Here is a 16,479-nt window from a genome sequence, read left to right on the forward strand (position 1 = left end):
TTGCTCATAGCAGACCAGTGGTAGATTTCCTTTGGAAGCATCCTCATTAGTGTTCCTGCTGGGTCCTATCTGTAGGAGCAGGGAAGCCTGGCTGCTATCCCTGAAATGTCCCACAGACTGAAGGAGCCGCACAGGGGTATTCGAAAGAGTGACTGGGTAGTACAGTAGTCATTTTAACATCTGACAAACATCAGTAGATACGTTCAGTTTTCTTCTGAAGTCTCCACATGCAAGCTTGTGGAGTCTATACAGACCTATGTGATTTCACGTGCTCAGCTGTACACTGTGTTGAGCACCGTCGAGCCAGCCTGGCCCTATAGCCCTGCAGCTCTGGCCCACTATGTTCCTCCTCTCTTCCCAGAGACCAGTGGATTTTGAGCATTTTAGGTGAGCATGCCGGAGTACTGTCAGGGCAAGGTTGTGTCCACTAGTCCCTTGGTGTGCATAGCCATCTACTGTAGCTGTATAGAATGCCGACAGTTATGATCACAGTGCTTGGAGTCTGGGAAGACCAGGAAGAAGGCTCTTACAGATTGGGTGTTTGGCAAGCCTTCTCACTGTGTGCTCATGCGGTGGAGGGGTGAGCCAGTGCCCTCGAGTCTACTTCTCCTATCAAGACTCAGATCCTATTACAAAGGCCTGACCTTTAACCTAATCACTGGGTCAAAGGCCCAGACTTTTTTTGTTTGTTTGTTTGTTTGTTTTTCGAGACAGGGTTTCTCTGTGTAGCCCTGGATGTCCTGGAACTCACTCTGTAGACCAGGCTGGCCCTGAACTCAGAAATCCACCTGCCTCTGCCCCCCAAGTGCTGGGATTAAAAGCGTGCGCCCCCACTGCCCGACTAATGCTATCATCTTGGAGTTAGGATCCCCATATATAGGCTTTTGAGGGAGACATAGGCATTCAGATCGTAGTGGGAACTCAGTCAAGAGGACCCTGAGTGACAAAGTAGGAAGTTAAATGTGGTAGTTTTGACTTCAAATAATGTCCTTTCTGTCATCAGAACGAACATTATTTGCTCCAGCATATATGCTCCAAATGAGCATATATAATGTCAGAAAGGTCCCCTCTGTAGATGGGAGAAAGGGGACAAGGCCATGACCAGAAAGGGGCAATGATTTATCTGAGGATGCAGCCAGGCCTCCTGTGCCCCAACCGTGGGTGCCTAGGAAAGGTGAGTCCAACCAGCCACTGTATGGAGACTAGAGCACCCTGTCGGGGTGGAGGAATTCCCACCTGAGGTGTGGTTGAGGCCTAGGTCAGAGCCTAGAATTGGCAAATGCCTAGTGCAGGGCCACCAGTGTACAAAGGAGGTGTGTGCTGAGGGAGAGAGTGAGGGGAGGGTTTGGGATGGGAATGGGACTTTTGCCAGGGTTTGAGGCTGGAAGGAGTACCTAGCTCTGCTCATGCTGGGTTCATTCACCGCAAAGGCTGCAGTAATGATGTAACTAGACAGGGTCCTTGAAGGATGTGACAGCCTGTGGTTAGTCACCAGCATCAGGGACACTGGGAGCTCAAGTGTTAGCTCATGGAATAGTTCTTGACCACTTTTGTGTTTCGAGCCTTGCAGGTCTCTGTGGGAGGATTCACTATTACTACATTATTACTGTCCACTGTTTTTCTCTTCTCTTCTTCAGAAAGGCAGGAGATAGTCAATACCCCCACTCTTCTACTATACCTGGTATGGCAGAGGCCCAGAGATGGCCAGTGACTTTTTTAGTGTCACACAGCCCTTTCATGGCAGGACTGAGACTTAATCCCAGGTCTTTCTAGCCCTGGCTCTGCACCTTTTCCCTGCAGAGAGCAGAAGGAAAGCCGTAGGTCATGTTAGGCAGAGGAGGTTGCTTTCCTGTGGTGTCTGCTCTTGGCCTTGTGGATTCATTTCTAGAAACATGACCTTCTTTCTGAGCCTTCTTCAAGTGGATGTTGATGGTGGCCTCCCCTCCAGAGGAAGTGGTAATGGGCAGGGCTGCAGAGGAAGTGGCTGGGGGCCTCCAGAGGGCAGAAGATGATGAAGGTTCTTGTCACCATCCTGGGCCCTGGTGGGTGGGTGGGGAGGCTAGGAGGCAAGACCTGTCATGGGGAGATACACCCCAAGGGGCCTCCTGCCCTCCCTCCTCAGGCACCTCCCACTTCTGTCCTCTCCTTCCCTTCCCTTTTCGCTTCTGCTTTCCCATGTTGCAAGTTTTTTTTTTTTTTCTTCCTTCCTCCACAGCTTGCTGATTCTTTTGTGTAAACCAGCATGGTGAAGAGGGCTGGGGCTTTGAGCCTCTGACTGGTAACTAGACGGTTAACTCTACCGGACCTGACGGTGGAGGAGATGGGGCCCAAGAGGTGCTGAGGGGGGGTAGTGCTTTGCAAGGGGTGCCTCTGTTACTGCCCTAGCCTCAGATGCTCTAGCAGCCAGCTCCTCCCATGCCAGACTCCCTGTGTTCCTTTGCCCTCTCCAGTGGATGTAAAGTCCCTGGAAACAGAATAGGTTGGGCTGGAGAGGAAGCCGTTGGGTAGAGGAATGGCTTCTTTGGTTTTGTTGATGTTTTGTTTTTTGTTTTTTTGGTTTTTTTTTTTTTTTTTTTTTGAGACAGGGTTTCTCTGTGTAGCCCTGGCTGTCCTGGAGCTCACTCTGTAGACCAGGCTGGCCCTGAACTTAGAAATCCGCCTGCCTCTGCCCCCCACGTGCTGGGATTAAAGGTCTGTGCCACCACCGCCCGGCAATAAAGAAGCTTTAAATGTTTCCAAGATGTGCGCACGCACACATGCACACACACACACATCCACACAGGTATGTGCACATGAGTGCAGGTGCCTCTGGCAGCCAGAGGAGGACATTGAATCCCCTGGAGCTGGAGTTACAGGTGGTTGGAAACCACCTATAGGTGCTGGGAACCATCCTGCTGTCCTTCAAGAGCTACACATACTCTTAACCCTTGAGCCGTCTTCACGGGTGCTACCCGGTTTCAAAAGTGCTACCCGGTACAGAGAAAGCCAGATAAACAACTGTTGTTGCTGTGATCCCGAGTCTGGGGCTAGACTTCAGATGATTATGGATCCCTGGGGAGGGACAGACACATTCCCTGGAGGTCCCTCACTGCTTGTGCTAAGGCTTCTCTGGCTAGATGCCAGTGATGGTTCCTAGGGTCAGCCTGTGTTTACTGCTCTGTGGTATGAAGATAAACATGATTTGCTGGAGATAAAAATGAAGAAGGCCACCCCAAGACTGATGTGTGCATGAGGCCTAAGCTTCCATGTCAGTACAACAGACAACCCAAACCAGAAGGCCACTAGAGCTTGGGAATGCCAAGGCCCCAATTCTGACTGCCCCGTGGTAGGGGGTTTAGGGTGACTGAGGGCACCCTGGATATCAGAGAGGCAGCTAGACTATCCTGGAGGGAGGAACCAGTGTTGGGTCTTGCTTGTTTCTGTTTTCCTTGTCTGGGAGCCCAAGCCCATTCTTGGCCTTCTAAGGTGGGTGCCCTTGTCCAGCCCCTTTGTGCTGGCATGCTGCCCTGTTTCTCCTCAGGAATCTTCCTACCTTTGTCCAGAGTCTTGGGCTCTTTCTGAAGGATTCCAGGGCCCCCCTTACCTTCAGAGGCAAGAGGAAATCCAAGAGGGCCAAGGACGTGGCTGGGTGCCGCTGTTAGTGAGGAGTTTAGAGCCCGAGGTGCCAGCGTTGGCCTAGTCCAGAGTCTGGTGAAGCTTCTCTTCAGTAGACTAGCTAGCCACTGCTGGAGGTGACAGTGCGAGTGGGGACAGAAATATGGAGGACTTGATCTAGAGTAGAGAGGTAGAGGTAGAGATAGAGAGGGAGTGGTAGCGGTAGAGAGGGAGCGATGGTGCTTATCTGTGCTTGGGGGCCCAGGGCAGGGGGATGGGGGGAAAGGGGAGCTTTCCTCTGCTTACCTGTGCTTGGAGCTCCCGGCGGGGGGGGGGGGGGGGGGAGCTTTCTCAGAATGAGAGGGAGAATGCCTGATGGGTGTAGAGAGAGGCTGGATAGGAGACCCAGCTTTTAATGCTTTAGTGCAGCTACGGTGGAGGTGCATTCATGTGTGTGCCTCTGTGTGTGTGTGCATGTGGGTGTGGGTGCGAGAGCTCTGGGTTTAACAGTGTGCATGGGTCACAATCTCACTGCATTTGCTTGCACAGGATCAGGAGTACAGGCAGCACCCCTCTTGGCTGTATATTTTAAAGTAGTAGGTTTTGGTTTGTTTGTTGTTTATTTATCTTGTTTTGTTTTGTCAGGGTCTAACTTTATAATCCTTGACTGTCCTGGAACTCTCTATGTACGCCTGGCCGACTTTGAACTCAGACATCTATTTACCTCTGCCTTCTAGGTGCTGGGCTAGAACACACGTGGCTCAATAGAGGCCGTTTGAATGTTTATAATATTCAGCAGCGAGCAGTGGATGAGTGACTGTCATGTAGACTGCCAGATTGTCACATACTTTACGTGTGTTGAGCAGTCTCACTGGACCCTATGAATATATAAAATTATCCCTCTCTAATTAGAATGTAAAGACATTTGAATGCAGAGAAAGTAGAGTGCACCGTTTGTCCTTTCTCATTAATCAGCTGGGCCTGGTCTAAGTGCTGTTCTCAGGTTAGCTCAGCAGACCGTCTCGGGCAGGAGCCTTCATACCCTCAGTGTAGAAAGGTAGACGGAGAAGAACACAGTCTGCTGCAGTCACGCATCACACAGCAGAGAGCGTCAGCCCGGGCGAGCCGGCTGTGCCGCCTGCCTGCAGAGGGGTATGGAGAGGCAATCATACAAAATGCAGAAAGCAGTGTCTGGAATTCTTTTGATTTTTCTTTTTTGTACTATTCTAGTTTTAAAATTCTTTTTTTTGTGTGTGTGTACTTATTTTAGAATATAAATAAAAAATAACACAGAGAGTACTGTGGATTAAAAAAATAAAACAAAACAAAAAGACAGCAGCAGCTGGGAGGTGGTGGCTCACCCCTTTAATCCCAGCACTCTGGAGGCAGAGATTGGGGGATCTCTGTGAGTTCAAGATCAGCCTGGTCTAGAGAGTGGTGTCTAGGACAGCCAGGGCTGCATGGAGAGAACCCTGTCTTGAAAAACCAAAAACCAAATCAAACCAAATCAAATCAACAGTGGCATGCTTGCTGTCTATAGCTCTTAGAGGTCTGAGATGGGAAACTGAGGTGGGTGGGCCAAATAGTCCCTGAATTGTAGGGATTAATGGATTTTATTATAGAGTGCATCACACTCTCCCCCACATTCTCTCTTTAGACTGGAGGCAGCCTGACAAAGAAGGAGCCTTGCCCCCAGGATGCAGAGCCCACGGCCACCTTCCTTTCCTTTCCTTTACCAATGATATCTTGGGGCTGGACTCCTCACCGTGTTTGAAAAGCTGGGATGCAAAGGTTCCCACATGCCTAGCCAAGTTGGACAAGCTGCTGTTCTCCTCGGCCAAGGCCACGGCTCGGCATCTTTGAGGCTGATCCTGTTGGGGTTTGGTCCCAAGCCAAAAGGACTTGGAGACTTAGCATTTCCTGGCTGTGCCAGGGTGACCCAGCAGGCATCTCCTCCTGGGAGTGTTGAGTGTACGTCTGTGGGTCTGTCACTTCTCTGCTTCTGTGCCACAGAATCTTTGCTGTCCTCAAGTGTCACTTCTGAAACTTGGCTGGCTCCTTTGTCAGAGAGTTGAAGTTTGGCGGGGCACTTAGTGGCTCTCTCTACTTGGCAGGACTTGTTAGCTGTGTATGTCCTGGCCCAGCCAGAGCCTTTGGCTCCTGTCAGGCAAACAAGTGGCATCTTCCAGAACTAGAACAGGATGACAGGAGAACCAGGAGGAAACAGACTCTTGTCACTTCCCAGTCTTCTCGTGTTCTACAGAAGTACAGACTGGGCCTTCCTCTCCTTTCTGCCTACCCGTCCACCTGTCTGCTTAACCCTCCTCCTAGCCACCCGCCTTAGCTACTTTCCTATTGCTATGAGGAGAGCCATTTTCCAAGGCACCTTACAGAAGACAGAATTTATCCGAGGCTTACAGTTCCAGACCTCAAGCCAGTGACCATCATGGTGGGAGCATGGCAATAAGCAAGCAAGCAAGCAAGCAAGCAAGGTGCTGGGGCAATGACTGAGAGCTCATAGCTGACCCACAAGCATGAGGCAGGGATAGAGGAAGCGACAACTCAGAATCAAGCCCACCCCTGTGACACACCTTCCAAAAAGGCCACACGTCTAATCCTTCTCAAACCGCTCCACCAACTGGGGACCAGGCATTCGAAGGAATGAGCCTAGAGGGGCCATTCTCACTCAAAGCACCACCCCACTCATTTGTATCCATCCTCCCACCCACTCATCTGTCCTCCCACCCTCTCATCCGTCCTCCCACACCCTCGTCTGTCCTCCCACCCATTCTTCCTCCCTCATGTCTATCATCAAGGCTTCCTTCCCTGTTCTCCCCACCCCATTCCCTGGCCATTCTGTGCCAGGCTCTATTGGGGTGTAGGCTGAGAGTAATCAGACAGGGGCTTGGCTTTTCATAGCTCATAGCCAGCTCAGATCTGAGTTGTGTGTGACTGTAGCACCAGCAACCTGTCGTGGAAGCGCTAACAAGGGCTCAGGCAGGGGCCAGTGTGCTGGCCAGGGAGCTCACGCTGTGTCTGTTCAGCTTCAGGAAGCCACACAGTGTCTGTGCGTGTAGGTAGTGGAACAAGAGGTGGTCACGGAGGGCTGGGGCCCAATGCCGTTTGTCTGGAGACCCTGGAGATGATTGGCTTAAGGCAAAGACCTGGGCTGTGAATCAGATCTGCCTGAGTTCAAGGCCTGAGAGTTGCTTTCTAGTGTGTGATCTGGGACATGTCTCTTTCTCTCTCTGTGCCTTCTTTTTCTTTTCTATGGAAGGAGGTGATTTCCATCTCCGTTCCTCCTGGGCCTGTACTGGGTCAAGGCCAGTGCTCAGCTTCCTGTCTCCAGAATACCTGCTGTAATGTAAGCAAGCCTTTCTTATCCTGCCTCCTCCTTGCCAGCCATTGATTCCCAGCTCCTGCTGAACACTAGGCTCTAGGTCTATTGCCCCTCATCCCCTTCTTTTCCTTGCAATAACCAGTTCTTCTCTGGCCTGAACTGATGCCCTCTCCCTGGTCCCTAAACCAACACCCTCCTATGATTGGTGGCACTCATCACCATTCCCTACGACATAGTCCGAGATCCACTGGTCCCAGGGGCCTGGACCTCATCCGACACATGCCCAGTACAGCCACGAGCATCCAGAGACAGGAAAGTAGAAACTTTAGCTTTGCCTGCTCCAGACTTCAGCTGTTGGCCACACATAGACTTTCATGGACAGGTCAGCTGCAACTCTTTCCTCACACCTGAGCCTTAGCCAAGTTGCTAGGTGACCTCAGCACCAGCTGTGTGTCTAGGGGTGGGAGTATCTGTACCACCCTTATGCCCCCCTCTCTCTTTCTTTCTGTCTGTCTGTCTGTCTGTCTGTCTGTCTGTTTCTCTGCCTGCCTGTTTCTGTCTCTGTCTCTCAATCTCTCTCTTTCCCTCTCTTTCTCTCTCACACTCATCTGTATGTGCTGGAACCCTCCCTCTTTCTGTCTGTCTGTCTATCTATCTGTTTCTCTGTCTCTGTCTCTGTCTCTGTCTCTGTCTCTTTCTCTCTCTCTCTCTCCTTTTTCTCTTTCTGGAAAAACAAACAAAACTCTTCTGGAGCCTGGGACTTTGAAGATATTCTCTCTCCTCTGAGGACGGTTTCTACTACAGAGGTCCACTGGACCGCTCTGCTGACGTGAGGCTGCTCTGCGTGTCTGCTGTGTTCAGTCCATCAGCCACCTCTTGTTGGTCAGGAAGCATTTGACACATGGCAAATGCCACCAAGTCGCTCAGGTTTCACATTATTATATTCTGATTCATTTATCCCTCCCTGGGTAGCTCGCAGCAGCCATCTGGCCAGCGCGGCTCAGGCTGCCCGCCTCTGCCAGCCTGTAAGAACTTGTAAGGCTAGGGCTGGGGACGTGCTCACCTTCTCTTCTGTCCAGGAGACTCCTTTTCACTCCCTGACCCTTACTGGGACTCTGGAGCGTAATTGCCAGCTGGCATCCATGAAAAAACCACTTGTTTTCTGTGGCCTGTCCTCAGCTCCTCTCTGTCTGTAGCCATGCTCTCTTCCCAAGGACAACGTCTTTATCCTGTTTTGTTAGGATTGTGGCTTAGCCTGTTTCCCCTTGTTGCTAGATCTCACTTGCTGCGTTCAAGGGTTGCTAATGTCCCATTACGGCAACTTAGTTGTCGTCTCGCCATTAAGCATTTAGGCAGCTCCTGCCTTATTTCATTATAGGCTGTGAGCTAGATCCTGTACGTTTCTTTTGTTGTCTTTCTTGACTTATTTCTTGGCTCTAAAGTCCCAGAAATGAGGGCTAATAGGCTTAAACGATATTTCAGACATGTCTAAAACAAAAACAAAAACAAAACAAAAAACCAAAAAACGAAACAGAACCACTCTGGCCAGTTGTTTCTTTTGGAAGAGTGAAGGTGTTTAAATTCTCGCCTCTGGTAATGAAGGCTTCTCTTTTACTCCATCATCCTGGCATCTGGTCACTAGTGCTGTTCTTGTTAATTTAATTAGTGTACAGCAATCTGTTTCTTTCACTTTTTCTTTTCTTTTTCTGTGGTTTTGGTTTGCCCGTAGTTGTACTTACCAAGTTGGTCTCCTAGTCGCAGGTTATCTCTCCTGGGATATTCATCTTGTGAATATCCCTCTGTGGCCACAGTGGGACTGAGATAGCCCTATGTGTGGCAGGTGTTAAAACTCTTCCATCCATGCCTGCTCTCTGTGGGAACAGCCCCAGATGGGAGACTCATTTCCTTTTTGGTAGCAAACGACACGAGTCCCCAGGGGAGTTTATTGTCTCACATAACCCAGTAACGGACAGGACAGCTGGCCCCAGTGCTCTGAGGTCCTCAGCACTCTGGCTCCTCCCTCTGTGGGCCCTGCTTCCATCTTGTCTTTGCTCTCTGGCTGACTCTGAAGAAGAGACAAGATGGACTATCCTGTATTAGGATGTAGCTAATCCTAGTATTGTATCCTGTAGAATGTTCGCCTAGCAAGCGTAAGGCCTGGGTGTCAACCCACAGCACCACTAAACAGCAACAGCAACAGCAACAGCAACAGCAACAGCAACAGCAACAGCAACAGCAACAGCAACTCAGGGATGGGGGATGGCCCGGTGTAAGCACTTGCTATGTGACTGTGAGGGCCAGAGTTTAGATCACACCACTCATGTAAAAGCCAGTAATCCCAGACCATGGGAGCTGGAGACAGGCAGTCTCCTGGGGCAGACTGGCTAGACAGACTAGCCAAAACCATGAGTGACGTAGAAAGACACCCAACCCCAGACCTTCACATGCATGCATAAACACACATGTCCACATACATGTGAACACACGCGCACACACCATACATACTAAAAAAGCAAGCCCATCTTAGACTTGTTCACATGCAGGATTAGGGATATAATTCAGTGGTAGAGCCCTTGCTGGGCATGCCTGAGCCTTAGATCTGAGCCCTAGCACACCCGCACAGGAGCCAGGAAGGTGGGGGTGGGGCCCACAGTTCCCCACCTTCCACTCTGCCAGTTTAACCACCCTACTGAAAGAAAAGGCTGCTTTTCTGGTAACCTTAGGAAAATGAAATCCAAAACAAACAAGAAAGTATTCAGGGACAGTTTGCCCACCTGGGATCACATGTCCAAGTAGCTAAACCAGCAGCTCCGACAAGGTTGGCTGTGACCTGTGGCTCTGACTGTTTGAGTTGCGTGTGTACCTGGGCCAGGGTGGGATCGGCCCTTCTGGATCCTGGGCTGAGAGTGAGGCAGTTCCCAAAGAGAGTAGAGTTTTGTGGCAACAGTACAGAGTGGGGTGCCCCAGGACTCATTTCCAGACAGCTGCAGAGGCTATGAGGCCCTAGCCTTCTGCACCCCATTCTCCTTCATTCTCCTTCAGTCATTGAGCTCAGGCTTAGGTCTCTGCATTCTTTTTTGTAGACTCAGTTTCTCCATCTGGAGAATGGGAATCAGGGAGTTTATAAGCTGTGGCTAAAGTAAAGGCCTTGCTACATTCTGGGATATCAGCCATTTCTTAAGAAGGGAGAGAACCAAGCCCAAAAATGGGACCCATCTGGGGACTGTCCCCTGACTTTCATGCTACCAGGTCTCAGTAATCCCTCAGCTTATGAACTGGCTTGCTGTATCCCTGGGGTAGGGCAGGGCTTCTGGCTGGCCTGGAAGAGTGGCCCCACCTCCTCGAGGCAGGGCCCCAGGCTGTCACAACCGGGAGGATTGTTCCCACAGAGTGTCTGAGCCAGAAAACACAAGTGGCCACTGTCTCTGCTTTCAAGGGTGTGGGCTCTGAGGTTAGAGACCGCCAGCGAGCAGCAGGACCGAGGATCCCCCTCATCCCTGGTCTTGCCATAGAACTGACAGACGGATTTTTGAAGCCTTGATGCTGCATGCGAATGGAAATCCTGCCTGCTCTCTTCTGCGTGCACCTCATTTATTCAGACCCTCAGCCCTTTCTCCAAGGTCTCCCCATAGCAGAGAGAGAGAGAGAGAGAGAGAGAGAGAGAGAGAGCACTTGGGCATCCTGCCCCACCCTCCAGCTGTACAGAGGGGATCTGGAGCCCCAGACAGAACTCATGCTGACTACATCGGCAGCTCTGGAAAGCAGTTAGGTTCAAGGACTTTGAAACACTGGGGTGGGGCGGCGTGGGAGTGCAGGGGTGGGGGGGAGTCCTGTTGGCTACAGCTGTATGGCGCTGTATGGTGATTTCACCCTTCTCAATATGTGGCTTCTCTTTTTATGGGAGACGGGGTCTCACTCTGTTGGCCAGGCTGGCCTTGAGCTCCTGGGGCCAAGTGATGCTCCTGCCTCTCTGCCTTCCAGGGAGTTGGTACTATAGCCACACACCTGACTGACAGTCCATTTTCTCATACATTAAACAAGCAGGAAGCAAACAAACAAGCAACCCCTAGAAGGCATAACATTGTCTTTGAACCCACGACCCAGGTGCTCTAGACTCCATGCTCCCCTCTCCAGGCCTCGGTCTGCTGTCTGGGAACTACTTCTGTAGTTCCCATGTCTGGGAACTACATGTGGCCAGTGCCTGCCTCCGTGTCTGTGGGAGGCTCCGTGCCTGCACCTGTCGAGGCCCCTTGCTATGAGTGGTTGGTTCTGGCTGTGCTTGCCATTGGTCTTTAGCTTAGATCAGCTAAACCTTCTGGATGTGATTTGGTGCTCTGAGCAGTCTGGCTTGTGACAGGTCCGGCCTTCAAAACTCACACGCCTGTCTGAATCTCAGCTTCCTCTGTTGACTGAGAATGGTATTTGCCCTCCAGGTCTGGGTGGCACTGGGCAGCACTGGCTGGTTGGGGTTGCAACATCCTCTGCTGCTCTTTGGGACTGGGTTGCTGTTTCAGCCAGGCTCTTAAGGAATTCGGTTTTGGCACAGTCACTGCGTGGCCCCTCCCTTGTGGGCTCCGGCTTCTGAAGTCTGAGAAAGGCACTGGGCACCGACTGAGCAGTCTTGGTGTTGATATTGGCTCCTTGCTGGAGGCCCGGCCCTTTGGTCAATGCGCCTCTTACAGTGTAAGGCAAAGCAGGTTCTGTGCACTCCTGGAAAACAGTCCTCATTCATCCAGGGAACTCAGGGAAAGGTGTCACACAGCCTGGGCGGTGATTGATAGGTGGCTTTTGCCTAGCTTATGGTGGCTGAGGAGGTGCTGTGGTCACCTGACCCTCAATCTGCCACCCCCAAAGGCCCACCCTTCCTCTCTGCCTCTCCAAAGGAAAGGCAGAGAGGAAGAGAGAGGGGGACTCTAGCTGCTTCTCTCATGGATTTATGTATGTGTTTCCAGACAGGGTTTCTCTGTGTAGCCCTGGTCGTAATGGAACTCACTCTGTAGTGAGTTAGGTTGGCTTTCAATTCAAAGATCTACCTGCCTGTGCCCTGTCTAGTGCTGGGATTAAATGCATGTGACAACACTCCTCACCTCTCTAGAGGATTTTTAAGCTGTTCTGAACAAGCATTCAAAATTGAGGGAAAAGGGACCCCTCCATAGATCCTGCTCACCTGGGCTGGGCTCTGAAGGTTTCCTGACTTCTACTCCGAAAAGAACTTTGGTGGGGGAGGGCCGGTCACCCGGCACGCGCAGGCTCAGTAGCTGGACTGCTAACCACACTGTCCCGGAGTGTGATTGAGATGGTGGTTGAGCTATCACACCTAAGAAGTGTCAGCCAAGGGGGAGCAGACTCTGTCCCCCATAAACGAGGAGCTGTTCTCATCCTGCAGGGGGTTTGGGGCTCTCAGCAGCTTAGATAGGAAGACCTGAGATGAGAATAGCCAGGCAAATGCTGGTTGGAACCTTCACACCACTTCCTCCTCAAAGGTGCGGTTGGTGCCTTCTGAGGCCACACCCATCGCAGCAACCCTGGTCCCTCTCTGCAGGATTGGTGACACCTCTCCATCCTGATTTTAATTCCTGAGGGCAGGGAGCGGGTAGCTGTCTGAGTGTGTGGTCACCCTAAATGGGCCTGCGAGGCATAGCGAGTGAAGTAACCTGGTTGTAAAGGCTTCTCTCTGCTGGAGATTGGATGAACTTGTATAATGTGCAACAGCGGTTCTCAACCTGTTGGTCATGACCCCTTTGGAGGGTCAAATGACCCTTTCACAGGGGTCATCCAAGACCATGGGGAAAACACAGATAAGAAAAAACTTATGATTCATACCACCAGCAAAATTACAATTACGAAATAGCAGTGATGTAATTCTATGGCTGGAATCACCACAACAGGAGGAAGTCTATTAAAAGGAGGCAGTGCTGGGAAGGTTGAGAACCACTGGTCTGGGGAATGTAGAGAATCTGCAAAGATAGATGACCCAGGTGTAGGTCCTAGGCACGTCTCCTCTCTGAACTTGGACTTGCTTTGCTGGAGAATCTGAGGTGTGGGCCACCGTGCTTGATCCTGTGAGGGAACTTGTGTTGTCACTCAGGGGCTGGAGATGCACAGAAAGGACTGTCCTGGGTGGGGTGTGTACAGTTGTCACTAAAGGTCAGAGTGGGTGTGGCGCACGGCACCCCAGAAAGGCGCTGGTAGAGCACCCACTGCCCCTGTGTTAGTGACAAGCAGCTGCTGGCTTCTAGGGCTGTGTCAACACTGTGAACTCTGCCCTTGTGAGCACCAGGGTAGAGAGGCTGAAGGTTGTAGCAGCATCTCTGGTAGCTGGGGGGGGGGGGGGGGGGCGACACTGAGGGAGTTGTGAGTCTTGTGTCTGGTTTCCAGGTCCCTCTTGTGTGGTGAAGTGGCAGGACCCAACTGTTCACAGGCTTATTTCTCTCTTTTTCGAATTTTAGCAGAGCAGAGCAGAGTTAATATCCTGTTCATCACTTTAGCTTTTGAGGCCTACAGTTCTTTTTGTTGTTGTTGTTTTTGGGGGTTTGTTTGTTTGTTTGTTTGTTTTTGGTTATATCTTACCTCCTTATCAGTCACACAGCATGTTCTCTCTGGTCTGAGCTCCCCAGTGTTGACACCTCATGTGCTCTGGCCATTGTCGGGAGTGTCTGTGTCCCCTTGGACATCCGACTCTGTTTTCACACTTGTGTGGGGGCCTGGGAAGCCTTCTAGAGCTGTCTACTGTCCAACCTGCCCTGTAACCTTCCATATTTCACCTTTGCAGGCCAAAAACAAGGAGACTGGTGCCCTGGCTGCAGCCAAAGTCATTGAGACCAAGAGCGAGGAGGAGCTGGAGGACTACATCGTGGAGATAGAGATCCTGGCCACCTGTGACCACCCGTATATCGTGAAGCTCCTGGGGGCCTATTACTATGATGGGAAGCTATGGGTAAGAGAGCGCCAGCCTGGGCGCCATGTCAGCATCTGCTGTGTGGGCCAGGGCTGCAGCAGGGAGAAGGTGAAGTGGGCTCCCTGGTAAAGCCTTTTAGTGTGTGTGAGAGTTCTGACATCCTCTCGAGCCTGAACATGGCACTCCCTGAGGAATTCTAGCCTTGTGGTGCCTTGGACATGGAATGCTCCAAAGTCCAGTGAGTGAATTCTGGACAGGTGCCCAGAGGCCAGACGTGGACAGGGCACCTGAGAGCTGATCTGGTGTCATTTGCAGGAGTCACAGATCTCCTGCTTCTGTACTCTCCCACTGTGAGCCTTTGGCTCCTGCAAGGGCCATGGGACCCCACTGGCTTCATGGGTCGAGGCTGCCCTACAGATAGCTCTGTCACCAGCCTGTCTCATGCTGATACCTCTCAGCTGGCAAAACCCAGATGCCCTACAGTGGGCAGCTTGCTGAACCTGTGTTCTGCCAACTTTGTCTTTCTCCTCTCTCCTTTCTCGTGTGTGTGTGTGTGTGTGTTTCCAATGGTGAGGACTGAATCCAGTGTCTTGTATATGCTAGCCAAGTACTTTACCACTGAGCTATAGCCCAGCCTGATAGTCTATATATACAGATACATATATGTAAAAACACACATATGTAAATAATCCCCCTCCAAACTCTAGACACAAAGGAAGCAAAGTGATGTGTGTGCAAGAAATATCTCAAGTAAATTCTGGGTACAGCTGGTACTGTCAGAATCCTGCAGACATTTGGAGACACGGCTGAGCACCTTCAGGCACCTCCGCCATCACTGGGGCTGTGTGAGCCCAGGTCTTGCCACTGTTGATGGGAGGGTGGGAGGGTCGGTTCAGAAGTGTACAGTGATCAGAAAGGATGTTTTAGGCATGGTGCACACTGCTGTGGTGGTTTCGTGTCCTTGGAGGTCTTTCCATGTCTAGTTAGGTCTCAGAACACTGGGAACTTGCTATTGGCCCGGGGTGGTTTGTCTTTCTTCATGCCCAGTGGGAAGCAGGAGTCTTGGCTTTTAATGACAGAATGCCCGACTCACTGGTGCTAATGAAGAAACCTGGTTCATTGGAGAAAGAGATCCTGCTGCTCGGGAAGAAGGAGAAGTTCACTAGGCCTCACGATTGCTCATCTCCCAGGCAGGAATAGAGCCAGCAAGAGGAAGAAGTCTGGCCAAGGGACAGGGAGTTGGTCCTCCCCTCCCGGCTGGTGTTAGACTCTCGTGCCCACAGCTAGGGGCTGCCTGAGGAGGGACTTTTTGAACACAAGTCATTTAGTTGGCACATAGCTCTGGGGGTTCAGGGCCATGGTGCCAGGATTGGCTGGGCTCCCTGCATGGACTCAGAGGAATCCAGAGGGCTTTGTTGAAGAAAATCACATGGTGGTACTGGCAGCCAGAGTGCATCTCAGGTCTCGGGTGACTTCGTGACTAGTCTCCACTCTCTGCTAACATCACTGCAATGGGGACCAGGCTTCTGGTGCTTGAACTCTTAGGGGACACACACAGGCCATGGCATAGCTCCCACTGCCCAGGCTCCCCCCATGCCCCACCCCAGGTCTCTGTGCCCTGTCACTTGCTTCCCCTATCATACTCACATATAGATTGGAGAGCAGAGACTCTCAAATCTGTCACATTGTCCTCTGACCTTCACACATGCAGTGGCATGTGCAGGTACAAACACACACACACATCATAATAATGATAATATTTGTTTTTAATCAGATAGAGAAGAAATGAGACTGAGGTCACTGGGAAAAAGCACAAGATGAAACCTCCTTGAGGCTGTTGTCAGAGGGCCCACTGCTGACATTCAAAGTGTATTTTCTAGATGTTTCAGCCATAGTTTTAAAATAAGCTTGAGTACCATGCCTGCCTCTGTGTCTTTGCCATCTTGGTTGAGGCACAGTTGGTTCTGTCCTGTGTGAGGACGGCCATAGGTTCCTCTGTACCCACAAGAGCTGCCCTGAGGCTCTGGGGAGGCTCTGCAATGCTGTTTCCTTCTTACTTGAAAAGGTCTGAGAATTTTTTAGATTTTTTTAATGTCTGTTTCCAAACTGGCATTGCAGAGCCACTTCCCATGTGAGCTGAAGTCCACTGGCCTACTCTTCTGTGTACCATCATTTCATCAGTCCAACCTCCTACCGCCTGTCCACCATCACTGCATCTGCCCCTCCCCCCAACATCCCTCCATCCCTCCTTCTCCCTCCCCACATCACTACATACATCCCTCTCCTCCCCACATCACTGCCCCTGCCCCTCTCCCTCCCCACCATCACTCCATCCATCCCTCCCCTCCCCACATCACTACACACACCCCTCTTCTATCCACCATCTACTCATGCAAGCATCAGGTAGGCAATTACAACAAACTGGGGAAATCTCTCCTCTAGTCCTCAGATGCTGTCTAACAACATTCTTAGCTTTGGGTTCATGAAAGCTAGGAACCTGTTTGTTTATATGTTCTAGAAGGATTTGCATAGTAGTCACAAGATATTAGATCACACACACACAGGTGGACAATGAATGGTTTTTTAAGAAGGCCAAGATGGGGGCTGGTGAGATGGCTCAGTGGGTAAGAGCACCCAACTGCTCTTC

At 51.1% G+C, this 16,479-nt stretch overlaps 1 protein-coding gene across 1 annotated transcript in view; it reads left to right on the forward strand.

Annotated features, from left to right (window-relative positions):
- Stk10 (serine/threonine kinase 10) overlaps positions 1 to 16,479 on the forward strand; it is a 93,096-nt gene that overhangs the window by 7,601 nt on the left and 69,016 nt on the right. Inside the window, exon 2 of the mRNA XM_021176958.2 lies at positions 13,707 to 13,871. Coding sequence (XP_021032617.1) covers positions 13,707 to 13,871 — 165 coding nt within the window. The remainder of the gene's footprint in view (positions 1 to 13,706; positions 13,872 to 16,479) is intronic.

Source organism: Mus caroli, chromosome 11 (assembly GCF_900094665.2).
Source record: "Mus caroli chromosome 11, CAROLI_EIJ_v1.1, whole genome shotgun sequence".
Classification (NCBI taxonomy): domain Eukaryota; kingdom Metazoa; phylum Chordata; class Mammalia; order Rodentia; family Muridae; genus Mus; species Mus caroli.